Raw genomic sequence first — 21,245 nt, forward strand, 5'->3', positions numbered from 1 at the left:
GGGAAAGGGTCTCAGTGGTAAGATGAAAGGGAATTTAAAGAGTTAACTGCAAGGTGTTTAAGGCTAAGTAAATGGATTCTCGATTTCCCAAAGTTAATGAAGAATGAGCCTGGTCATCTGAAATTCTAATATGACAGACTTATATCCCTGGTCTTACCCTATTGAAGGTTATATATAAACATTCTAGACCTAGGAGTGTAGCTCAGTGGAAAAGCCCTTGCCTAGAATGCCGTTGGTTCAAACCTCAGGAACACACACACACACACACACACACACACACACACACACACACACACACACACACACACACACACTATAAATGTCTTCAGAGGGGTCAAGAGGGTACCCCCCCCACACACACACACTATAAATGTCTTCAGAGGGGTCAAGAGGGTACAAGAAGTCAATGGTAAAGATTCCTAAAGTGGCATAGTCTTGCCTTGTCTACTTCCTAGTTCCAAGTTAAGCTTTAACATTTTCATTCTTTAAATTTGCTTCTTTCATTTGAGTCATTACTGCACAGACTTCTGTCCTTCCTTACAGATCTAATTCTGGGTACACAATGAGTTGTTCTCTGAAGCCTGTGATAGTTTGCCAGCAAGAGATAGGTCTGAATAAAGAGAGCCTTATCTCAATAGTGCAAAGGGCAAATCATGTTGCAAGTCAGCACCAGTGTCTCTGTTTTTAATATTTTATGAACTAGCTGGTTTATGATCCAGCCATGTATCTTCCTCATACTAAGATAATGTTATTTAAATTATATGTTTGGAGAATCTGTAGGTGCTAATTGCTCATGCTTTAAATGCGTAAGGGGAATTAAGATGTTTTTTCTTTAATAGCTGATGGCCTTGAGACATTTGTTATTTTCTACTCTCCTTTTAAGATGAAGGCCTGGGAGTTTGTACTGCAATTTTCTGATACTCGCATCTGTTACAGTTTAGAAAGGGAACTGAGGTGTGATGAATATATATAAGCACCATGGAGGTTGGGTGGTCACTGGAGTAAACTATGGACCATATGGTATCAACATCTTTCCTTCTTGCCCAAGAAGACCAAGCCAGGACCTTCAGGGAGTCTGTTCAAGGTCATTCCCCCAGTCATTAGCAGAATGTAGGCTACATCTGTTCTCCCTACTCCCAGGGGCTTTCTCCTAAAAGCTGGTCTTCTGCAGTCATTACAACAGGTAAATATAACACATTCCTCACAGTAGCAGAATATAATGCTTTTTTTAAACTGGTCCTTGGGCTTGAACTCAGTGCCTGGGCACTATCCCTGAGGTTTTGTGCTTAAGGTTAGCACTCTACCTCTTGAGCCACAGCTTTACTACCAGTCTTTTGGTGGCTAATTAAGAGTCTCACAAAGCCCCAACTGGCTTTGATTCATGATCCTCAGATCTCAACCTTCTGAGTAGCTAGAATTACAGGTATAAACCACCACTGCTTGGCTTAATGCTTGTTATTTCATATTTAGATGGGATGAAATTTTAAGTTTTTCTTGCCATTGGTGCCCATCTATGAATTTTAAATTGTGCATCTCATCTGATTTACTTTTAGCAGAATTAAATTTTCCACAAAGAATATTTACCAGCTGATGTTGAGAGAACTTGAAACCTTTTTTTTTTTGCTAATACCAAATAGCATCCTTGGTATTTTGATTTCTAACTAGGTTATGGAGAGTGAGGGAAGAGTGGACATTTGTGGGACAGAGGAAAAGTAGGAGCTGGAAGTTGTAAGAGCTTTTGTCCTTGTTTTCTGAAATTTTGAACTGTGAATGAATCTACCATTGCCAGTTTTGGCTGTCATTTTCATGATGATTGACTAATTGGTGTGCTGTACAAGTTATGTTAAATTTCTGTTATTTGAATATAACAAAATAATACAATGTTTTTTCCCATTTTATTTTATGGTGCTGGAGACTGAACTCAAGGCTTTGTGCATGCTAGGCAAGCATTCTACCATTGAGCTACATCCCCAGCCCCCAAATTTCCATTTTAGATGATACATCAGAATAAACTGTCAAATAAGAGCTAGTATCTTCTACTTAAAGCATGAATAAAGGCCAGGTGTGGTGGTGCATGCATGTAACCACACAACTCAGGAGGCTGAGTCAAGAGGATCATGGACTTGAAGCTATCCTGGCCTACCATGTGAGATTCTGTCTCAGGGAAAAAAGCATAGGGGACAAAAAGTAAGTTAAGAAATGGCATTGTTTGTTAATGGTGTAAATGGCCAAGTCAAGTTTGGTCATTAGGTCCTTAGTTGGTTTTGCCTATTCACTTTACCCCTATCATTTCTAGGACCCTTCCATTGCCTTCATACTTTCCAAGGCGGAAATAGAGCAGGAAGTGCAGCAGCTGAAGACCCAAGTAGCCCGCCTTCAGGCTGAGAAAGCTGACCTGTTGGGCATCGTCTCAGAATTACAGCTTAAGCTCAACTCCAGCACCTCTTCAGAAGATTCCTTCGTTGAAATTAGAGTGACTGTAAGGAGTTAGGGTTGTGTTTCTGCCTTAAGCAAACTACAAAACCTAGTTTGGATAAATGAAACAAATATCACTATTGTGTCAACATAGGGAAGCTGAACAGTGAGGAAATTTCTGGCTAGCAGAAATCATTTGGCTTCCCCTCCCTTTTGTTCATTTATTTCTTTGTTTTTAAGACTGCTATGTAGTCCACTGATCCTTTTTGTCTCTTGTAAATCTTTTTTGTGGTCCTGGGGATAGAACCCAGGGCCTTGTGCATGCTAGGCAAATACTCTATGCTGACAGCTAAATGTCAGCATTAACTTTCTGAGCAACACTCTTAGTGTACTAAAAAAGCAAAACCAATTACCTTTTATGATCAAAGATGCAATCTTTTTTTTTGCTAACTTGTTCTCACAAATTAAATATTTTTTATGACTGACCTAAAGGCAAAAATATAACCAAAAACACTCAAAAAAAAAAAAAAAACCAAAAACCACAAGCGAACTTTCTGTCAATTTTTTCAAAGCCAATCTCAAAGCTCTGTTGGGCAGTTCACTCAGGTAAACAGAACTGTTGTTAAATGGAGTAAAAGAATGTCTCTCAAACACTTGTTTGAATCTACTGAGGAAGTATAGTAATCAAAAAGAGAAAGGTAGAAGAGCTGAGCTGCTCTGGTGGCAGGTTGAGGGGTATCAAGCATTTTTCTCCCCTCTAACAGCTGCTACCCAGGCACCCCTAAGAATGAAGTTTGATGCCATGTCTGTGCAACCCAAAATGAAGTGGGCTAAGTGAGGTGGTATGTGCTGATCCCTAAGTTTTTGTAAAGTGTCTCTTGTAAGTGCATCTGGGTGTTCTGAGCAAAGCAAAGCAGGTGAAAGCGCCTTGTGAGAAGGTCTTTCCTGCTACAAAAATGATTAGACAGTGAAGGAGAAACACACAATCTTCTGACACAGAAACTGTCCTTTACCTTGGTCAAGGGACACAACTGATATAAAAACAGAATCATTGTGAAAGAGCAAAGTGTACTTCAGAGATAAGTCAAGAGGAATAGAAGATAACTTGCAAAAAAAAAAAAAGTGAAACTACTAGCTATGTTTGGAATATACTGTGGGACTTCTTCTTCACTTGCTGCACTAAGGATACAGAGAGTTTGAAAATGGCTCTTACTACCCTTGCCAGTGTCTAATAAATGATAGATTATTAATAGTGGCTTAAGTCTCAAAAGAAATCAAGACTTTGATGGAATAGCCTGTCTAAAAAGCTACTGGCCAAAGATGCCTGTAACAGAAATTTGAGTGTTTTAGCCCCATGCAAATAACTGATAAAATTTAAGAAGCCCAAACATCACAAGTTTCCAAATGAAGCTTCTTTTCATGGTTGACATCATCTTCTGCCTCCCAGAGGGGTGACAGTTATTGTCAGCATGAATTTTTTGCTTGCCTGGCTTCTGGGAACTAGAAAATACCCCTATGGTTTAAAGAAGAGCCTACCCAAACATATAGAACCATCTTTGTGTATTTTTGAAGAATTTTCTCCATTAGCTGTCCTGCAAATCTTACAAGATTTAGTCTCAGCTTTTTTTGTTTTCTAAGTGACCAGTGATGCATGCAAATTTGTAATGGCAGCCAGCTTGACAAAAACATTGCTTTGTAAATCTGGCCTGGAAAACTTTGATTCAGCAAGTTCTAGCATTATTCATTTTAAAGGAACATATAGAAAAGGACTTGTCCCTAGCTAGGTAAGACATTAACCTCTAGAAAGAGGAAACTGATAAGGAGTAAGAGAGGAGGAGATAAACTTTCATGTTTATGGAGTCCGGTTGAGTGTGCTCAATAAGAGGAGCCCGACCTTCATACCTTAGCCTAGATATTTATAATCCTGACAGAATCTGAAGCTGAACTGAGAGAGTGAATTTCTATTGCATTTCCATGACCCAATTTCATCATTTCACTTTCAAATATTGGGTTGTTTCCCCAGGTGGCATGTCATCAAAATTCTTGATCTTTTGTCTTTTTCCCCTTTTGGATAGTTTGTCTTACAAATACATTAAATCCTTTTCATCTCTGCTTTTATTTTTTTTTCTTCAGGAAGAAGCAGCAGATGGGACAATAAAAGAAATGAAGAACAGTTCTGGGCCCACTAGAACGGACTCCATTGATATGTATGTGATATAAGATGACAGCTGTCAGGCTGGCAGATGGGGCAGTCTTGTCACTTTGATCCTGTCACTAGATATCAAGCATGATGCGATTAAAAAAAAAAAAACATCATTGAAACTGGGCACTGGTGGCTCATTCCTGTAATCCTAGTTACTCAGGAAGCTGAGGTCTGAGGATCCTGGTTTGAAGCCAGCCCAGGCAGGAAAGTCCATGAGACTCATCTCCAATTGACCACCAAAAAGACAAAAGTGGGACTGTGGCCAAGTGGTAGAGCACCAGACATGAGGCAAAAAAAAGCTAAGAGACATCATATAGAACCTGAGTTCAAGCGCCAGTACTGGCACAAAAGGGAAAAAAAAAAGCATTTTGTATTGATTTATTCCAGGACCTTTAAAAAATAAAAAATAATTGGTTTGAGTGGTATTTAATGTTGGAGCCCAAATTGTAAGAGAATAAAAGCAATGTCTGATGCCATTCTAGATTTACAAATGCTGACCACTCTGTATAGAAGTATCTAATCTCCATTAAGAGAGAAATGAAAACAAGCTTGTACTTGTCGAAAGGGATTTGTTCCTAGTCACCAGACCCCACGCTTGCTCATTACCAATGCTGTTTGATTTAGACCAGATGCCCAGCTTCCATAGGTGGGGTATGTCTATTTCCTCTTCCCTCTTCATTCCAGATGGCAAGCCAGGAGGTCTGTAACAATCATTAATAGTGCTCTCAGTCACTGGACCTTTCTTTAAGGTGCCCAGGTATCTTATGTTCAAATAGATACTGGAAAATAGATACCTTAAATAACTGGAGGGTCTATGATGAGGGAGACAGAGAACTGAGGATCTGAACCTTTTGATTCAGCACTCAACCAGAGGATGTTGTTAGCTTCTCCCCCATGAGTAACTACTGCATTAGTCCATCTATGAGTTTTCTGAAAGTTTCTCTAGATATTTTCCTTCATAGACTTCCCCCTCACCCCAATACTGGGCTTGACTGGTTGCTGTCCTTCAGCTTTTTCATTCAAGACTACTGCTCTACCACTTGAACCTCAGCTCTTTCTGGCTTTTTGGTGGTTAATTGGAGATAATTCTCATGGACTTTCCTGCCCTGGCTGGCTTTCTTGAACCATGATCCTTAAATCCTCCTGAATAGCTAGGATTACAGGTGTGAGCCACCAGCACCCAACACCTCATATTTTTTTAATGCTTTCTTCTGTAACTTGGTGAATAAGCATACAGAATGATATATAAAAAGTTAAAAAAATTAACTCTGTTCCCAAGCCCTCTTACCATGGAGAAAATAAGCGTTAGGTAATACTCCATTAGGCAAAGCAGTTGGCAAAAATGAGCTTTATTTCCATTTTTTGTTTGAAATTCTTCATCTTTCTCCAAATTGCTGTTTTTAATAACAAAAGACTTTTCTAGAAGTAGAAGGAAAAATGAAAACTATGTTTGAAATTTGCAAACCACTTCCTCCTCATTCATATCCAATGCAAAGACCACATCCTCTTCTAGGCCACACTGCTGGTTTTAAAAAAATAATACTGGTTCTATATTGTCTTGAGTATCAAGATCAGAGATGGATTTCAAGGTTTAGAGTTCCAGCTTTGGAGTCCTGATAACTGGGATTTAATCCTGGCTGTTCTTTACGTATGTGAGCTCAAGTGGATGGCGGCATCATCATCGTTATCATCATCCCCAAATGCTGATTCTAGGGTGGTTGCTGTGTTTGTATTGGTCTCTCATTAAAATGTCTCAATTCTGTCACACTTGCAAATCAAGAAAAATCATTGACTACATTACCAACATTTCTCTGCTTTATTTGGAACCAAAACAAGTTTTCTTCTCTTAACTTGCAAGTGTGACAGCTTCTGTCAAGTTGGAGAGAGGCAATGGTATGTCCACATGCACTCACATGGTTTGTTTGAGCCCAGTCCTCTGACACTAGAGCTCTGGAGAGCCTGGCACCCACCCCCAGCCATGGTCTGTGTGGCTTGTGTGTGTCCATGTGACCATTTGGGGGAAGTGATCTCTGCATCCTCATGTTAGTCCCCACTCCTTCTCAAAAAAGCATGGAAGAGCTTAGCACTGTGAGTCACAGGACCAGTTGCACTTGGTCAATAGGTGAGAAGTAATTGGAGAATGTTCTAGAAAGTAGTTCCTTTAAATTGGTCTCAGTTCTATTTGGGCTACTCCTAGATTGACATTTAGGTTTTCTGATGAAAGCTTTTGCAACTTTTATAATGACTGTTGTGGTGGTATCTTAATGTAGGAACAAATCTGTCGAAGGTGCCAGAAACTATGCAGAATTTGAGGAATTAACTGTGAGCCAGCTCCTGCTTTGCCTAAGGGAAGGAAACCAGAAAGTAGAAAGACTTGAAATTGCACTCAAAGAAGCCAAAGAAAGGTATGAAATAGGTATTGTGAAATGTGCATACATTTTTAACAGCTCATGAAGATACCAGAGTTTACTCTTTGCCTTTGTATGTGTGTAGTTCTGGAGTTTGGGTCAACATTTCATTCATTTTTGCTGCTGAATAATGTTCCACTATATGGATATAAAACATTTTACTTTTTCATTCATCATTGGATGCATTCTACTTTTGCCAATTAGGAGTAACACATCGATGAACATTTATGTACAGAACTTTCCTTGGACATGTGTTTTTAATTATAGTTAGTTAGAATTGCTAAGTCCCATGATAATATCTGAAAGCATTTTCCAAAGTAGCAATACCATTTTGCATTCCCCCCAGCAGTGTGTGAGTATTCCACTTTCTCTATATCCATTACTGTCACTTTGATTTTAGCCATCCTGGTGGAGAGAATTATTATCTCATTGTAGTTTTGTCTTTTACTAAGGAATAACAGTTTTTCATGTTTAAATCTTCTTTGGAGAAATATTTTTCAAATTCTCTACTTTTTATTATTGAGTTCCAAGGGTCTATTTTATATTCTGCATACTAGTCTATATTTTCACTTTTCTTTGGATTGTCTTTTTTCCTGTCTTGTCGTGTCCTTTTTGGCAATACTAGGGTTTGAACTCAGGACATCAAGCCTGTTAGACATTTTGAACTGCTGAGTCACACCTTCAAAATTATCTTTTCACTTTCTGGATCCTATCATTTGCATCCTGAGATGTATATTGGGCTTGAGGCCAGCCTGGTCTATATAATGAGATCCTGTCTCAAACAAACAAATATAGCATAACACCAAACTCATCATAAGACCAATCATTTGTTTTTCTGAAATAAATCAGTCTTCATCCTTTTCCATTAATCACAGGATTATAAATGTTAGACGTCTTGTTACTCTGAAAAAACATTGAGGTGATAAATGGGGACAGAGAGCCATAGATCTGTCTTTCTGTGGTTGTTTTGCCAAGATTAATATTTCATATAATTTGTGTGTTCTAAATGTACACTGACAACTGTTAAGGGGAAGAAAATTGTGTAGGAAATGTGGTCCAGGAAAATCAAGGAGAAGGCAGGAAGAGAGCTCTAGGTAACAGTTTGTCCTGGGAAATTAAGAGCTTGTGATTCAAAAGTAGGTCAACTTTATATCCTATGTGAGCATGTTAAAGGTCTACCTTCCTGCCCCCACCCTCTGATGCTTAATCTTCTTACTCAGCCTAGTCAACGGGAGTGGGGAGGGGCATGCACTGAAGGCCAATTAGGTTTGACAATTTGTAATAGATTCCAATGTGGTTTGTTTTATTTTTATTTTATCATCACTAAATTCTTCTTTAAAAATCAGTTTTTGCAAGCTGGGCATGGTGGCCAAGCCTGTCATCACAGCTACTTGGGAGGATTAATATTCAAGTCATCTCCAAGCATAAAAGTTCGAGACTCCATCTCACTCAACAGATGGGTGCAGTGGTGTGTGCTTGCCAGCTACAGAGGAAGTAAAATGGCTGTGCACAGTGGCACACAACTACCATCCCCAGCAACGTGGGGAAGTACAAGTAGGACTACAGCCCAGGGTGGGTATGAATTGAGACTCTTCATCAAAAATAAAGGCAAAATATGGGTCAGAGGAATGGCTTTGGTGGTCAAGTACTTGGCCTAGCAAGCATGAGACTCTGAGTTCAAACCCTAGTACTGAAAAAAAAAAAAAAAAAAAAAACCCAATCAATTGTTCTACAAACTTGCTATGTGGAGAAACAGCTCTTTGACCAGTCCCTAGCCCACATCTACTTTTTCTAGCTCTCCTCTGTTCTTTTTTTTTCAGTCGGTAATGGGAGCTGAACTCTGGGCCCAGGCGCTGTTCCTCAGCTCTTCAGCTCAAGGCTAGTGCTCTACCACTTGAGCCACACCGCCACTTTCAGATTTTTTTCTGCTTATGCGGTGCTGAGGCATGGGAGGCAAGCACTCTACCACTGAGCCACCTTCCCAGCCCCTTCTCCTCTGTTCTTAGGGCAGTGTTGTCCAATGCCAGCAGCAATTAAACATCAACTTGAGTTTCAGAAAAGACATTTAAACCACAACACATTTTTTCCCATATTCTTTTCCCTAGAGAAAGTCTCTCAATTTCATTGAAACACACTACTGTTCTAGTAGTGTTTTCTTGAAGCATCTTCTCTAGGGGCATTCTTTTCAGAGTCCTGAATTGAAGTCATCATAGAATCTCCCTTTGCAATCAGGCTGTAGAATGCCTTTAGCTCTCCTGTGCTTATCACCTGTTCCCATAATTCAGTACTTTTCGGGGTTGGTTTGTTTGTTTGTGGAATAGAGGCCCTCTCTACAGTCCAGACTGGTCTCTAACTCAAGATCTTCCTGCCTCAGCCTCTAGAGTACTAAAATTACAGGCATGGGTCACCATGCCCAGCACTTTGGGTACTATTAAAATTCCTTTGTAATGTTACCTTATGTATCTAGGGATACTAATGACAGCTTCCTTCTATACATTCTGCTGATGATAGAAAAATACCCGTTTTAAGGTTCCCCTCAAATGTCTGGTAGTTTGGGGTGTTTGATGAGGATTAAGAGGGAGGGAAGGTAGGACCCATTTTGAGCTGGTGCTATTCAAGAGGCTGAGAACTGGGTTTCAGAGCCAGCTTGGGAAAACAAATGTGAGTGACCCTTATCTCCATTACTCAGCAAAAAGCTAGAAATGGAGGTATGGCTCAAGTGGTTGTACCACCATGAGCAGAAAAGCCATGTGTGAATCTAAGGACCTGAGATCAAGCCCCAGTACCACCAAAAATGAAGAAGGAGAAGGACAAAGAAGGAGGAGGAAGAGGAAGAAGGAAGGAAGGTGGGGGAGGAGGAAAAACAGAAGTCCTTTGAACCTTGGTGAGCATCTGTAGGAAGTTCTCTTTGAAGAGGCTGCATGTCTGAAACAGATTGGTTTTTTTCAAGATCTAGTCAGTCTGCATAGAATTCAGCCTCTTGCCTGACAGCATTTTTATCTACATGCCAGGGTTCTTGAAATGGGTTAGAAAAGATGGTATAAGAGCCTCAGGTGGTTGATGTAAATTCCTTATTTTAAGTAGGAAATGCAACTTTGCCTAATATCTCTAGGTCCAGAACCAATGGACTGGCTTGTCCACTTGCAGTTCCTGACTGGTTACACAATGGACAGGCCAGAGAAATGAAAGGAATGAAATAAAACATACTTCACCTAATTACTGTGGAAGACAAGGGCCAGGTGATAATAAATAGAGAGTCAGGCAGGAGATTTTATCATCTTCCAGTGCCTTTATCATCACTTCCAGAGGCATCTGATGTCCCCATTTCCATCTTTTGGGGGTTTCTATGGGTGAACCAGCTTACATATTGGTTCTCCCTTTTGCTGACCATCAGGATGTATCTTCCTGCAATACTCAGTCTATTCCACTCATTCCTATTCATCTCCTCTTCCTCTTTTTGTTCCTGTAGGCACATAGCTGTTCAAGAGTCATTTTCATAGGGCTTGGGGTAGGAGAAAACCTACATGCATATACTCAGACTCCTATCTTTTCAGCACAGTCTGTGTCACATATGTACTAGGATGGCTTTCCTGCAATTCTGATTCAGTGTAACAACTATACTACATTTGTTTGTTCAAGGACTAGAATCTTCAGTGGGTCCTCCAAGGACCTTTCCTTCTCTGATGAGTCTTTTGTTGTTGTTGTTTGCTGGGCCTGGGGCTTGAACTCTGGGCCTGGGAGCTGTCCCTGAGCATTTGTGATAAAGGCTAGTGCTTTACCACTTGAGCCACGGCTCTACTTCCAGCTTTTCTGTAGTTTTAGTAGAGATAAGATTCTCACAGACTTTTCTGCCCATTCTAGCTTCAAACTGTGATCATCAGATCTCAGCCTGCTGAGTAGTTAGGATTACAGGCTTGAGCCACCTGCACCTGGCTTCTGATTATTCATATGAATAAGACTCACTCACACTTGGAGTGAATGCACCTCTACATTTGTGCAAATGCAGAAACAAATTTCAAAAATCATTTCTGATCATGGAGTCACATGAAGACAGACAGTGTTTAAGATGAGTCATTCCTGTCTTTTTTGTTTTGTTTTTTGAGATTGGGTCTCATTATGTAGCCAGGACCTAGCCTTGAACTCACAAATACTTCTGCCTCAGGCTCCTGAGTACTAGGATTATAGGCATGTGCCAGCATATATTCTTGTCTTTTATCCTGTGTGTATCTGTCTATGCCACATCAAGTCTAGTCAATCTTAGGGTAAAAAATACAGCAGTGCTAATATGGTGAAATGTAAAGACCTTTTGGAAACCCCGATCCTTGTTCAGGTTTTGAATGGTGTTCCTTTGAAAGTTTATACAACTGTTATCCCTCTTGAAACCAAAGAGAAAGTAACTTTTCTGATTTTGTAATTTTTCAGAATTTCAGAATTTGAAAAGAAAGCAGAGAATCATTCTGAGACTGAGACCCAGACTGAGGGGAGCACAGAAAAAGAGAATGAAGAGGAGACAGGCACAGAGACTGTGGGTACTAAGATTCCACACCCCAGTAGAGAGAGTATACAGCAGCTGGATTCGAGTTTTGTCATGTGCTGCTTGCTTTAGAATGGTAGAAATGGCATTCATGTTAAATATTCACTATTTTTTCCTTATTTACTTATCCTGAGTTTGAACTTTACTCTGTGTCAATCACAGTGAGATGTATCTTATCTATACAAACAAAAAATATTCCTACATCTCTTCTGGACTGATTTCGTTTGCTAAATCCTAAAACGAACAAACACCCTAAACATAAAAGGAAATAGGCTTACTTTCTTATGAGATCATTTTGAGGATATGACTCAGAAATTTGTAGAATTGAAAGATCTTTGTTCTATCCAGGATTGGTAGGAACAAATTGGCGTAAAAATAGCAAAACAAATTGGCATAAATATATATTGAGTGTTGTATGGCAACTTAAGAGCCAGGCCTTTGAGCCTGCACGGTTTTAGCTTAGGGAAAGTTAACAAAGCCAGCCACTTAAGAGAGCCCACAGGATAGGTATTTACATGAAATACCCATTTTAGCTAATTGATTTATTTAACAATATATACATTAAATGTCTACCATTTGGTTTTGGTTTTGGTTTCGTTTTGAGATGGGGTCTTGTTAAGTAGCTAAGGCTAAGAAACTGTCTTCCTGCTTCAGCCTTTCAACAGCTGAGATAACAACTATAGAACACTATACCCAGCTCCAAGTCTCCTACTTTTAAGACAATGGAGAACACTTAAAAAATAAAGATGAGCTGCACATGGTGTCAGATTCCTGTAATCTCCGCACTCAGGGTACTGAGGCAGGAGGGTCCTCAAGTTGAGGTTAGCCTAAGCTATGTAGCAAGTTCAGACACCATTTCAAAAATCAAAAAACAAAAACAAAAAATAGAAAAAAGAAAACCTGAGATGAAAAGGCTACCAATATGTAACAGGACCCTAATGATTAAAACCAATTGAACAACCAATAATGAAGTAATGAGGAGTCTAAGACATTATGAAATTCATTTCCAAATTGGAGAGCTGCCAAAATAGTTGTGAAGCTATTAGACTTTATTTTTAAATTTTGTTTTATTAAACTATTAAATTGTGAAACTAATAACTTTTCAAGGCAATATGTTAGCCTATGCCAGCCTACTCACCAGATAAATAGGATCATGCTTTCACACCTCCATGCTCTGTGATCCTTGAGACATGGAGAGGGTGAGGTAGAAGAGTGACAAATTCATGATCACAAGGGTATCGAGACTGATCAGTTAATGGCCCATTAGGAAAGAGAATTGTATCCAGAATGTTCCTTTCACCCAGATATTTGAGGTTGTCAGAATTGATTCTGTTTCTCAATTAGTATTAATTGGATATGAGTGGTTCAGGCTTTTCTCACAGGATTCATTTATCCTCTGATGATAACCACAGATAACTATTGGTCCTTTCCTGTGTGACAGATTGGCAGCGAAGTACAAGCACTGAACCTTCAGTTGACATCCCTGTTTAAGGAGCTTCAAGAAGCTCATACAAAACTCAGTGAAGCTGAGCTCATGAAGAAGAGGCTTCAAGAAAAGTAAGAATGAGAGGTTCCTTGTATTCTCCTTTGAAAAATATACATTCTCACAAAGTATGTGTTAATGTGTAAAAACACACCAGCCTAGGAAGTGCAAGGCCCTGAATGCAACCCCAGACAACTGTCAAATCAGACGCCTTTTTTCTGTGCTACTGATTAAAACAAAAAGAGAGACATAAATAAAATGTGAATTCATAAAGCACTAAGGTATTTTCAGGGTGAAGCATAAGTATAAGTAATATGCTATATTACAGGCTGTAATATGGGAATGAGGACCACAAAAAACTTAGATTCTAGTAAATTGGCAGCCTATGAGCCAATTCAGAGCTGCAAGTGAGATTTCCTGTAAGTGATCAGCTGACAATGTTGACTGGAACAAGAGTTAAAAGAAAGCTAGAAATGGCTTGGAAGGTGGCTCAGTGGTAGAGTGCTTGCCTTGCATGCTTGAGGCCCTGGGTTCTATTCCTCAGCACCACATAAACAGAAAAAAACTGCAAGTGGTGCTATGGCTCAAGTGGTAGAGTGCTAGCCTTCAGCTGAAGAGCTGAGGGACAGCCCACAGACCCAGATTTCAGGCCCCACGACCAATAAGAAAGAAAGAAAGCTAGAAAGAACATAAAGGAGCTGAATGAGGTGTATTTAGGGGAAAAAAAGCCCATCTCCATCAGTTTTTTTAAGTCAATTATAAAAACATATGCATTGAGAATTTTCCATTTGCTTACTTCTCTTGATTTATGTATCCAAGTTGGGCATGGTAATATACACTCACAATCCCAGACAAGAGGGTCATAAATTTGAGACTAGCTTGGCCTCCATTTTGGAACTTTGTCTCAGGAAAGAGAAAAAAATATCCAAAGCCATTGAGTTCATTGGCAAGTGCATTTCCAGCCTGGTGTGTAGGTGTATGTTTTCGTGGAGTAAACCTCCCAACACTCTACCATGTAGTAAGTGATACAACACAGTGCTCAAGGGGAAGGACTTGGCACAAAGGACCTAGATTTGAAACCCTGTTGTAACAGCGGATTTGTGGTTGTGGCTGTACTTTGGATGTTGCTATATAGATAATCTGTGGTTGTACCTTGGGCATGTTGTTTATTCTTTCCAAAATTCTGTGTTGTCATTTGTAAATTCTCATGATATCTAGACATTTAAGTAATAAGTGAGATATTTAATGCACTTGGTATTAATGCCTGGCACATAATTGTATTCTATATAATGCTACTGAAATTCTCAACCTGATCATTAACAGACCTTAGGGGACTTCCTTTCATTTCATTTAATCTTTGTCAGAAGTCCAAGTCTTTGTGTCTGACAGAATTTTTCAAATATAAAAGGTACCCAAGGGTCTATGATATACATCTACATTAGTTTTCTATATTCTAATGAGATTCATCTTTAGCAAATCACTACTTTGGTCTTTACTTATTTGCATATTTGTATGACTACTTAAGATAATTATTCAAAGGTGACACTACTTCATGTCATCTTAGTCCTGTATTTATTTGTGCTTAGCCATGGATTATGTCTATGTCTAGAAAAGAAGCAAGGCGAAGCTGGGCACTGGTGGCTCATGCCTGTAATCCTAGCTACTCAGGAGGCTGAGATCTGAGGATCACGGTTCAAAGCCAGCCCGGGCAGAAAAGCCCATGAGACTCTGATCTCCAATAAACCACTAGAAAACTGGAAGTGGCGCTGTGGCTCAAGAGGTAGAGCACTTGCCTTGAGCTGAAAAGCGCAGGGACAGCGCCCAGGCCCAAAGTTCAAGCCCCACTACCGACAAAAAAAAAAAAAAAAAAAAAAAAAGAAAAAGAAAAAGAAAAAAGAAAAGAAGCAAGGTGAATACAATATTTTCTATTTCTCCATAAATCTCAGAACACTAAAATTCTTGTATTTTATGAAATCTTAGTAGTTGTGTAAAAGCAATGAAGAAGTAAAATCTTTATCTTTCTTAGGTGTCAGGCCCTTGAAAGGAAATATTCAGTAACCCCACTGGAGCTGAATGAAAAGCAAGAGCTTGTTTATAACAACAAGAAGTTAGAACTCCAAGTGGAAAGCATGCGTTCAGAACTAAAAATGGAACAAGCTAGGACAGAAGACGAAAAGTAAGTTTGCCCTGGTGGAATGGACTAGCTTTGTAAATATAGGTTGGAGTTGAAGAACTAAATTCAATTTTTTTTTAAATTTTAAATAGTACTAAGAGACTCTTCCTTTGGAAGAATAAAAAATTTATACTTTACCAAAATAAAATTATAAAAAATGATTTGCAGTCTCTATTTTTTTAAACATTACTCTGAGTATAAGAAAATGCTAGTGCCGGGCGCTGGTGGCTCACGCCTGTAATCCTAGCTACTCAGGAGGCTGAGATCTGAGGATCGCGGTTCAAAGTCAGCCCGGGCAGGAGAGACCGTGAGACTCCTATCTCCAATAAACCACCAGAAAACCGGAAGTGGCGCTGTAGCTCAAGTGGTAGAGCGCTCGCCTTGAGCTGAAGAGCTGAGGGACAGTGCCCAGGCCCAGAGTTCAAGCCCCACGGCCGACAAAAAAAAAAAAAAAAAAAAGAAAATGCTAGAAGGTGGTGGAATATTAAAGGTAGAAAGATTTTGCTGTTTTAAGTTTTCAGTTGGTTAGGAGAAAAGATTGTAAATTTCTGTGGTATTTTTTTCAAGCTTCTTTTCTTTAATATCTTTTTTAATAGGTCCAAATTAGCTACTCTGCAATCAACCTATGGCCAACTTCTCCAAGACTATGATAATGCATTGATAGCAATTGAGCAACTAACAAAAAGCGAGGTATTTATTTTAAAAAATAAAAACAAAACGTAAAACACTTCTGCGGCCTAGTGGGGAAACAATGGAACGTTTTATTTATTAAAAATATGCATGATGGGCTGGGAAGGTGGCTCAGTGGTTGAGTGCTTGCCTTGCATGCACGAGGCCCTGGGTTCAACTCCTCAGCACCACATAAGCAGAAAAAGCCGGAAGTGTCACTGTGGCTCAAGTGCTAAAGCACTAGCCTTGAGCTTAAAGAGCTGAGGGACAGTGCCCAGGCCCAGAGTTCTGGCAAAATAAATAAATAAATAAATATGCATGAGTACTTAAGTCTGGTTTCAAAAGTTGTTTGCAATTAATTGATTTTTTTCCTCCCTTTGGTCATGGGGCTTGAACTCAGGGCCTGGGCACTGTTGCTGAGCTCTTTTCTTGTTCAAGGCTATAGAGCTCTACCTACCACTTTAAGTAAGCCACAGCTCCACTTCCAGTTTTTGGGTGGTTAATTGAAGATAAGAATCATATGGGACTTTTCTGCCTCTGGACTGGCTTCGAACTGCAATCCTCAGATCTCAGCCTCTTGAGTAGCTAGGATTATAGGCGTGAGCCACCCAATTTATTGATTTCTATGTAAAAACATGTATAACTTTTCCTGTTCTATATATGCCTATGTGCTTTGTGAGCTGAGGTCATGCTAACAGACTACAGTCAAGGATAGTCTTTGCTGGTTCTCAGGGTAGATTCACAGGAAAGCTAGGAGCCCTGGCTCCTATGTCAATAGTGAATAATGCACAGTGAGACAACTGGTTAGGGCCAGAGTCGCCATCTGCTGCCTGCAGTTGTTCAAGGCCAGCTTCCTGCTGGTAGTGAACTTGAGGCCCTGGATGTATCAGCCTGTGATTTAAATGAGTTGTGATGGTGTGATAATTTATAGACCATGGAAGCTTTGAGTTAGAAAATATCTTTGATTTCTATCCTTATAAAGACACTCTTGGTTGTTTTTTTTAATAGAATCTTTTTTTTCTTTCTAGGACCTTAATAGATTTTTAAGTTAAATGTGTTCACAAAGAATAACATATATGGATAAATAACAAGTATCTATGAATTACATCCTCAGCACGGCCAGGGTTTTTACTATTTTGTAATTTCAGTGTTTTTTTTATTTTTAACTTACCATTTGAAAGTAGGAAATTACTACTTGTAAATCATAAGTTACATGCGTTACCACTTCTAATTTAATTTTTTTTTTTTTTTTTTTTTTTTTTGTCGGTCGTGGGGCTTGAACTCTGGGCCTGGGCGCTGTCCTTCAGCTCTTCAGCTCAAGGCGAGTGCTCTACCACTTGAGCTACAGAGCCACTTCCGGTTTTCTGGTGGTTTATTTGAGATAGGAGTCTCACGGTCTCTCCTGCCCGGGCTGGCTTTGAACCGCGATCCTCAGATCTCAGCCTCCTGAGTAGCTAGGATTACAGGCGTGAGCCACCAGCGCCCGGCTTAATTTAATATTTAAATATTAGACCGAATAATTTTTTTTTAGACCAAATAATTAAAAAAAAAAACCTTTACCTGATACTTTGCTAAAATAGGCTGCATTATTTCACAACCATTTCTGGAATAATACTGTGGTTCATTTTTTGTACATTTTCTTGTTTTAAGTGATCCTGGGATGGAACCCAGGATCTCATGCATGCTAGGCAAGCTCTATCACTCAAGCCAAACTACCAACCCTTTGAATTCTGTTTTTGATAACTTTAGTGAGCCAGACTACCTGTTTTTGATAACTTTAGTGAGCCAAACTACCAGCCATTTGACTTTTGTTTGGGGTCACTTTAGTAAGGCTAAACCTGGAACTTGAGCTCTTCCTCACTCCACCTTCTGAGTCACAGGGATTATAGGGGTGTGTCACTGCACTGTGCTTAATATTGTCTCTTTCAGTCAGAGAAAGTGGACAAGGTGTTGCTGCAGGAATTAAATGAGAAACTAGATCTGGCTGAAAGGGCACTGGCTTCCAAGCAACTTCAGATGGATGAGATGAAGCAGATCATTGCCAAACAGGAGGAGGACCTAGAAACCATGGCTGTCCTCCGGGCTCAGGTAAGAGATGTTGTAGAACCCAGGCTAAGTGAAGTCAGCTGCTGTTCAATTCTCAGATTCAAAAGTATTTAAACACACATGGACTTTTATATATATATATGATATATATGTGTGTGTATGTGTATATATATATATTTCAACCAATCACTTAAAAATTTTTGTTAAATTGAAACATGCAAAATGCACGGAAGTTTTAAGTTCACACCTTGGAGAATCTTATCTGTTTCACAATTCATAGGCGGATGAGTAGTTCCACCTTACGGCATTGTGACGGACCTTACCCATGACATTCCTGTGCATGCCTATTGTCTGTGTTCTCATTTTGTCAGCCATACACCTAGGAGTGGCAATGCTGCTTCCCAGGCAGGCAGTCAATTCAGTAGGGAAACAGGTTCTAAACTGGTTGTACCAAGGACACTTCCACCAGCAGACTTTCCATTGCTGAGGGCTACCAACACTTGTACTGTTGATCATTTTAATTTTAACTATTCTGATTAAGAGTAAACACTTAACCTCCTCAATCATCAGTGAATGCAAATTAACTGAGATAGCATTACATTATGTACTTGAGAATGATTTCTAAAACCATGGTAGTGGGCAGGAGGCTGGCTCAAGTGGTAGAACACTTGCCTAGCAAGCACAAGGGCCTAAGTTCAAACCCCAGTGCTGCTATAGATTTTATATAAAATAAATAAAAATAGCAGTTTTACACTGCTGGAACTTTTGCCAAGGTGAAATAACTACCCAACAGAGGACCTCACATATGTCTGGAAATCAACCAGTCACATCTATTTATCTATTATCATCATAAATTTATTTTAAGACCAGCATTCTAAACTATACCTGGCAGAGTAAATAAACCATGTACTATGTTGTTAATCCTGAAAAATACTTTCTAAAAGAGGCTAGAGTATTTCACTGAATCAATGGCATATGAATTGCCTTACCAGTTCTATTAGTGCATTTCTCTCTGTCTCTGTGTCTCTGTCTCTCTCTGTCTTTCTGTTTCTGTTTCTGTCTCTCTCTCTCTCTCTCTCTCTCTCTCTCTCTCTCTCTCTCTGTCTCTATCTCTCTGAAGCAGGGAATCTGCAGCCATTTCTGAGGTAACTCCCATGCCTTTGTCCTCTAACAGATGGAGGTGTACTGCTCAGACTTCCATGCTGAAAGAGCAGCAAGAGAAAAGATCCATGAAGAGAAAGAACAACTGGCATTACAGCTGGCATTTGTGCTGAAAGAAAATAATGCTTTCGAGGATGGAAGCAGGTGAGGGAAGTGAGAGAGAGGGAAGCTTGGAGCGCCTCATGGTGGGGCGGCGGGGGATGGGGGGTTGTAGGTGAGGCACACCCTGTCAAACTGTTTAGTTTGAGTTTGAGAATCACTTTGCCTACGTATCACTTGTGTGCCTACAGCACATTTACCTTAAACAAAGCTGGACAGATCACTGTGAGAAATTAGATTTAAAATAACACCCAGCTACTCAGGAGGCTGAAATCTGAAGATCACAGTTCAAAGCCAGTAAGTCCATGAGACTCATCTCTAGTTAACCACCAGAATGCCAGAAGCGGAGCTGTGGCTCAAAGTGATAAAGTGCCAGCTTTGAACAAAAGAACTTAAGAACGGTGCCCAAGCACTGAGTTCAAATCCCATGCTGACAAAAAAAAATTAAAAAACACAGAGAATAAAATAACACAATATAGGGCTGGGAAGGTGGCTCAGTGGTAGAGCACTTGCCTTGCATACCTGAGGCCCTGGGTTCGATTCCTCAGCACCATATAAGCAAAAAGAAAAAAGCCGGAAGTGGCGCTGTGGCTCAAGTGGTAGAGTGCTAGCCTTGAGCTGAAGAGCTGAGGGACAGCACCCAGGCCCAGAGTTCACCCATGACCGGACCAAAAAATAAATAAATAAATAAATAACACAATATAACATGTTACCCTGTTTGGAATTGGCTAACAATTTGTTTTATCTGAATTTTTTTAAAGGGTAAAAAGAAGTTGTAGATCAGTATAGTCTCTCTTGTTACCCATCATTCATTTCCCTTGTGAAACTAGAAATTTGGTGGGTGACCATCTCTATTACACATACACACACACACACACACACACACACACACACACACACACACACACACACACACACCTATGTATCTTTAAACAATACCACTGTATATACTGTTGTACAACTTAACATTGCAATTTTGAATCCTATTGACAGATATTTAATTACTGTCTCTTATAGAACTATGCCTATTTTCTCTAATTGACTCCCCTACCAGTTATCAGTTCAGTGGTTTCTTAACTGATTTTTAAAAATGAAATGAGTCTCAAGTTCTAACGTTTTTGTTGGTAGTGGTGTTTATCGGACTTGAACTCAGGGCTTGGGTGTTGTCCCTCAGCTTTTTTGCTCAAGGCTGGTGCTCTAGAACTTTGAGCCACAGCGCCACTTCCAATTTTCTAGTGGTTAACTGTAGATAAGAGTCTCATGGAGTTTCCTGCCCAGTCTGGCTTTGAACCGCAATCCTCTCATCTCAGACCCGAGTAGCTAAGATTATAGGTGTGAGCCACCAGTGCCCAGTGAAGTTCTGGATTTTATGAACCTTGACCTTGTAGTTGCATACTGGTGTTTTGGGTTTTTTTCCATAGTGTTTACTGCGTCCTAATGGGGCTATATGTCAGAGTTGTAAGACACCATACACAGTGTTGCTTTTCACCCCAGTAGGCAGTCCTTGATGGAAATGCAGAGCCGGCATGGAGCAAGAACAAATGACCCGGACCAGCAGGTCTACCTTGTACAAAGAGGTGAGTCACTTATGAGCCAGGGTTCCAGGGAATAACACAATCATGCAGAGAAGATACTCAAAAACAGCTCCCTCACACATAGGATGGACTCTTAAGTCACACTACCAAAAGTATAGAGCCCTTCTTGTCCCATACTCCAGTCTTTGTCAGTTCCCTAAGGAACTGCTAAGGCTTTATCTGCTAGGTAAGGCTTGATCTTAGGCAGCCCCTTCCACTCATCCTAAGCCTCTACTTGCATATATTTATGCAGTGTCTTCCATATTCCCATCTTCTTGTTGTTGCCTCCCAGGGAACTTTCTGCCCATCTGTAGAACCCATTTCAAATTTCATCTCTATGAGTGTCCCTCCTGAACCTTCAAAGCAATTTATCCCTCTGTTAAGAGTTGATCTGTTTAGTACTCAGTGAGCTTTACACACTGCCTGGTGTTTGCACATAAATGTTCATAGTTATTGAGAGTTTACTGGGTGCAGGCTCTG

At 39.9% G+C, this 21,245-nt stretch overlaps 1 protein-coding gene and 1 long non-coding RNA gene across 5 annotated transcripts in view; one reads left to right on the forward strand and one right to left on the reverse strand.

Moving 5' to 3' along the window:
• The window catches only part of Optn (optineurin), a 32,728-nt gene that overhangs the window by 10,169 nt on the left and 1,314 nt on the right, over positions 1 to 21,245 (forward strand). For 2 of the 4 annotated variants that reach the window (XM_069990364.1, XM_069990362.1), the window contains exons 4-13: positions 2,297 to 2,479; positions 4,549 to 4,622; positions 6,889 to 7,023; positions 11,449 to 11,551; positions 13,002 to 13,117; positions 15,070 to 15,219; positions 15,813 to 15,906; positions 17,815 to 17,973; positions 19,106 to 19,236; positions 20,686 to 20,768. In XM_069990364.1, coding sequence (XP_069846465.1) covers positions 2,297 to 2,479; positions 4,549 to 4,622; positions 6,889 to 7,023; positions 11,449 to 11,551; positions 13,002 to 13,117; positions 15,070 to 15,219; positions 15,813 to 15,906; positions 17,815 to 17,973; positions 19,106 to 19,236; positions 20,686 to 20,768 — 1,228 coding nt within the window. The remainder of the gene's footprint in view (positions 1 to 2,296; positions 2,480 to 4,548; positions 4,623 to 6,888; positions 7,024 to 11,448; positions 11,552 to 13,001; positions 13,118 to 15,069; positions 15,220 to 15,812; positions 15,907 to 17,814; positions 17,974 to 19,105; positions 19,237 to 20,685; positions 20,769 to 21,245) is intronic. The other 2 variants (XM_069990363.1, XM_069990365.1) reach the window with 2 other exon arrangements.
• Positions 1 to 21,245, reverse strand: part of LOC138805579 (uncharacterized) — a 33,472-nt gene that overhangs the window by 8,281 nt on the left and 3,946 nt on the right. The window lies entirely within an intron of this gene.

The sequence above is a fragment of the Dipodomys merriami genome, unplaced genomic scaffold (assembly GCF_024711535.1).
Source record: "Dipodomys merriami isolate MVZ:Mamm:240054 unplaced genomic scaffold, mDipMer1.0.p SCAF_4, whole genome shotgun sequence".
NCBI classification, from domain to species: domain Eukaryota; kingdom Metazoa; phylum Chordata; class Mammalia; order Rodentia; family Heteromyidae; genus Dipodomys; species Dipodomys merriami.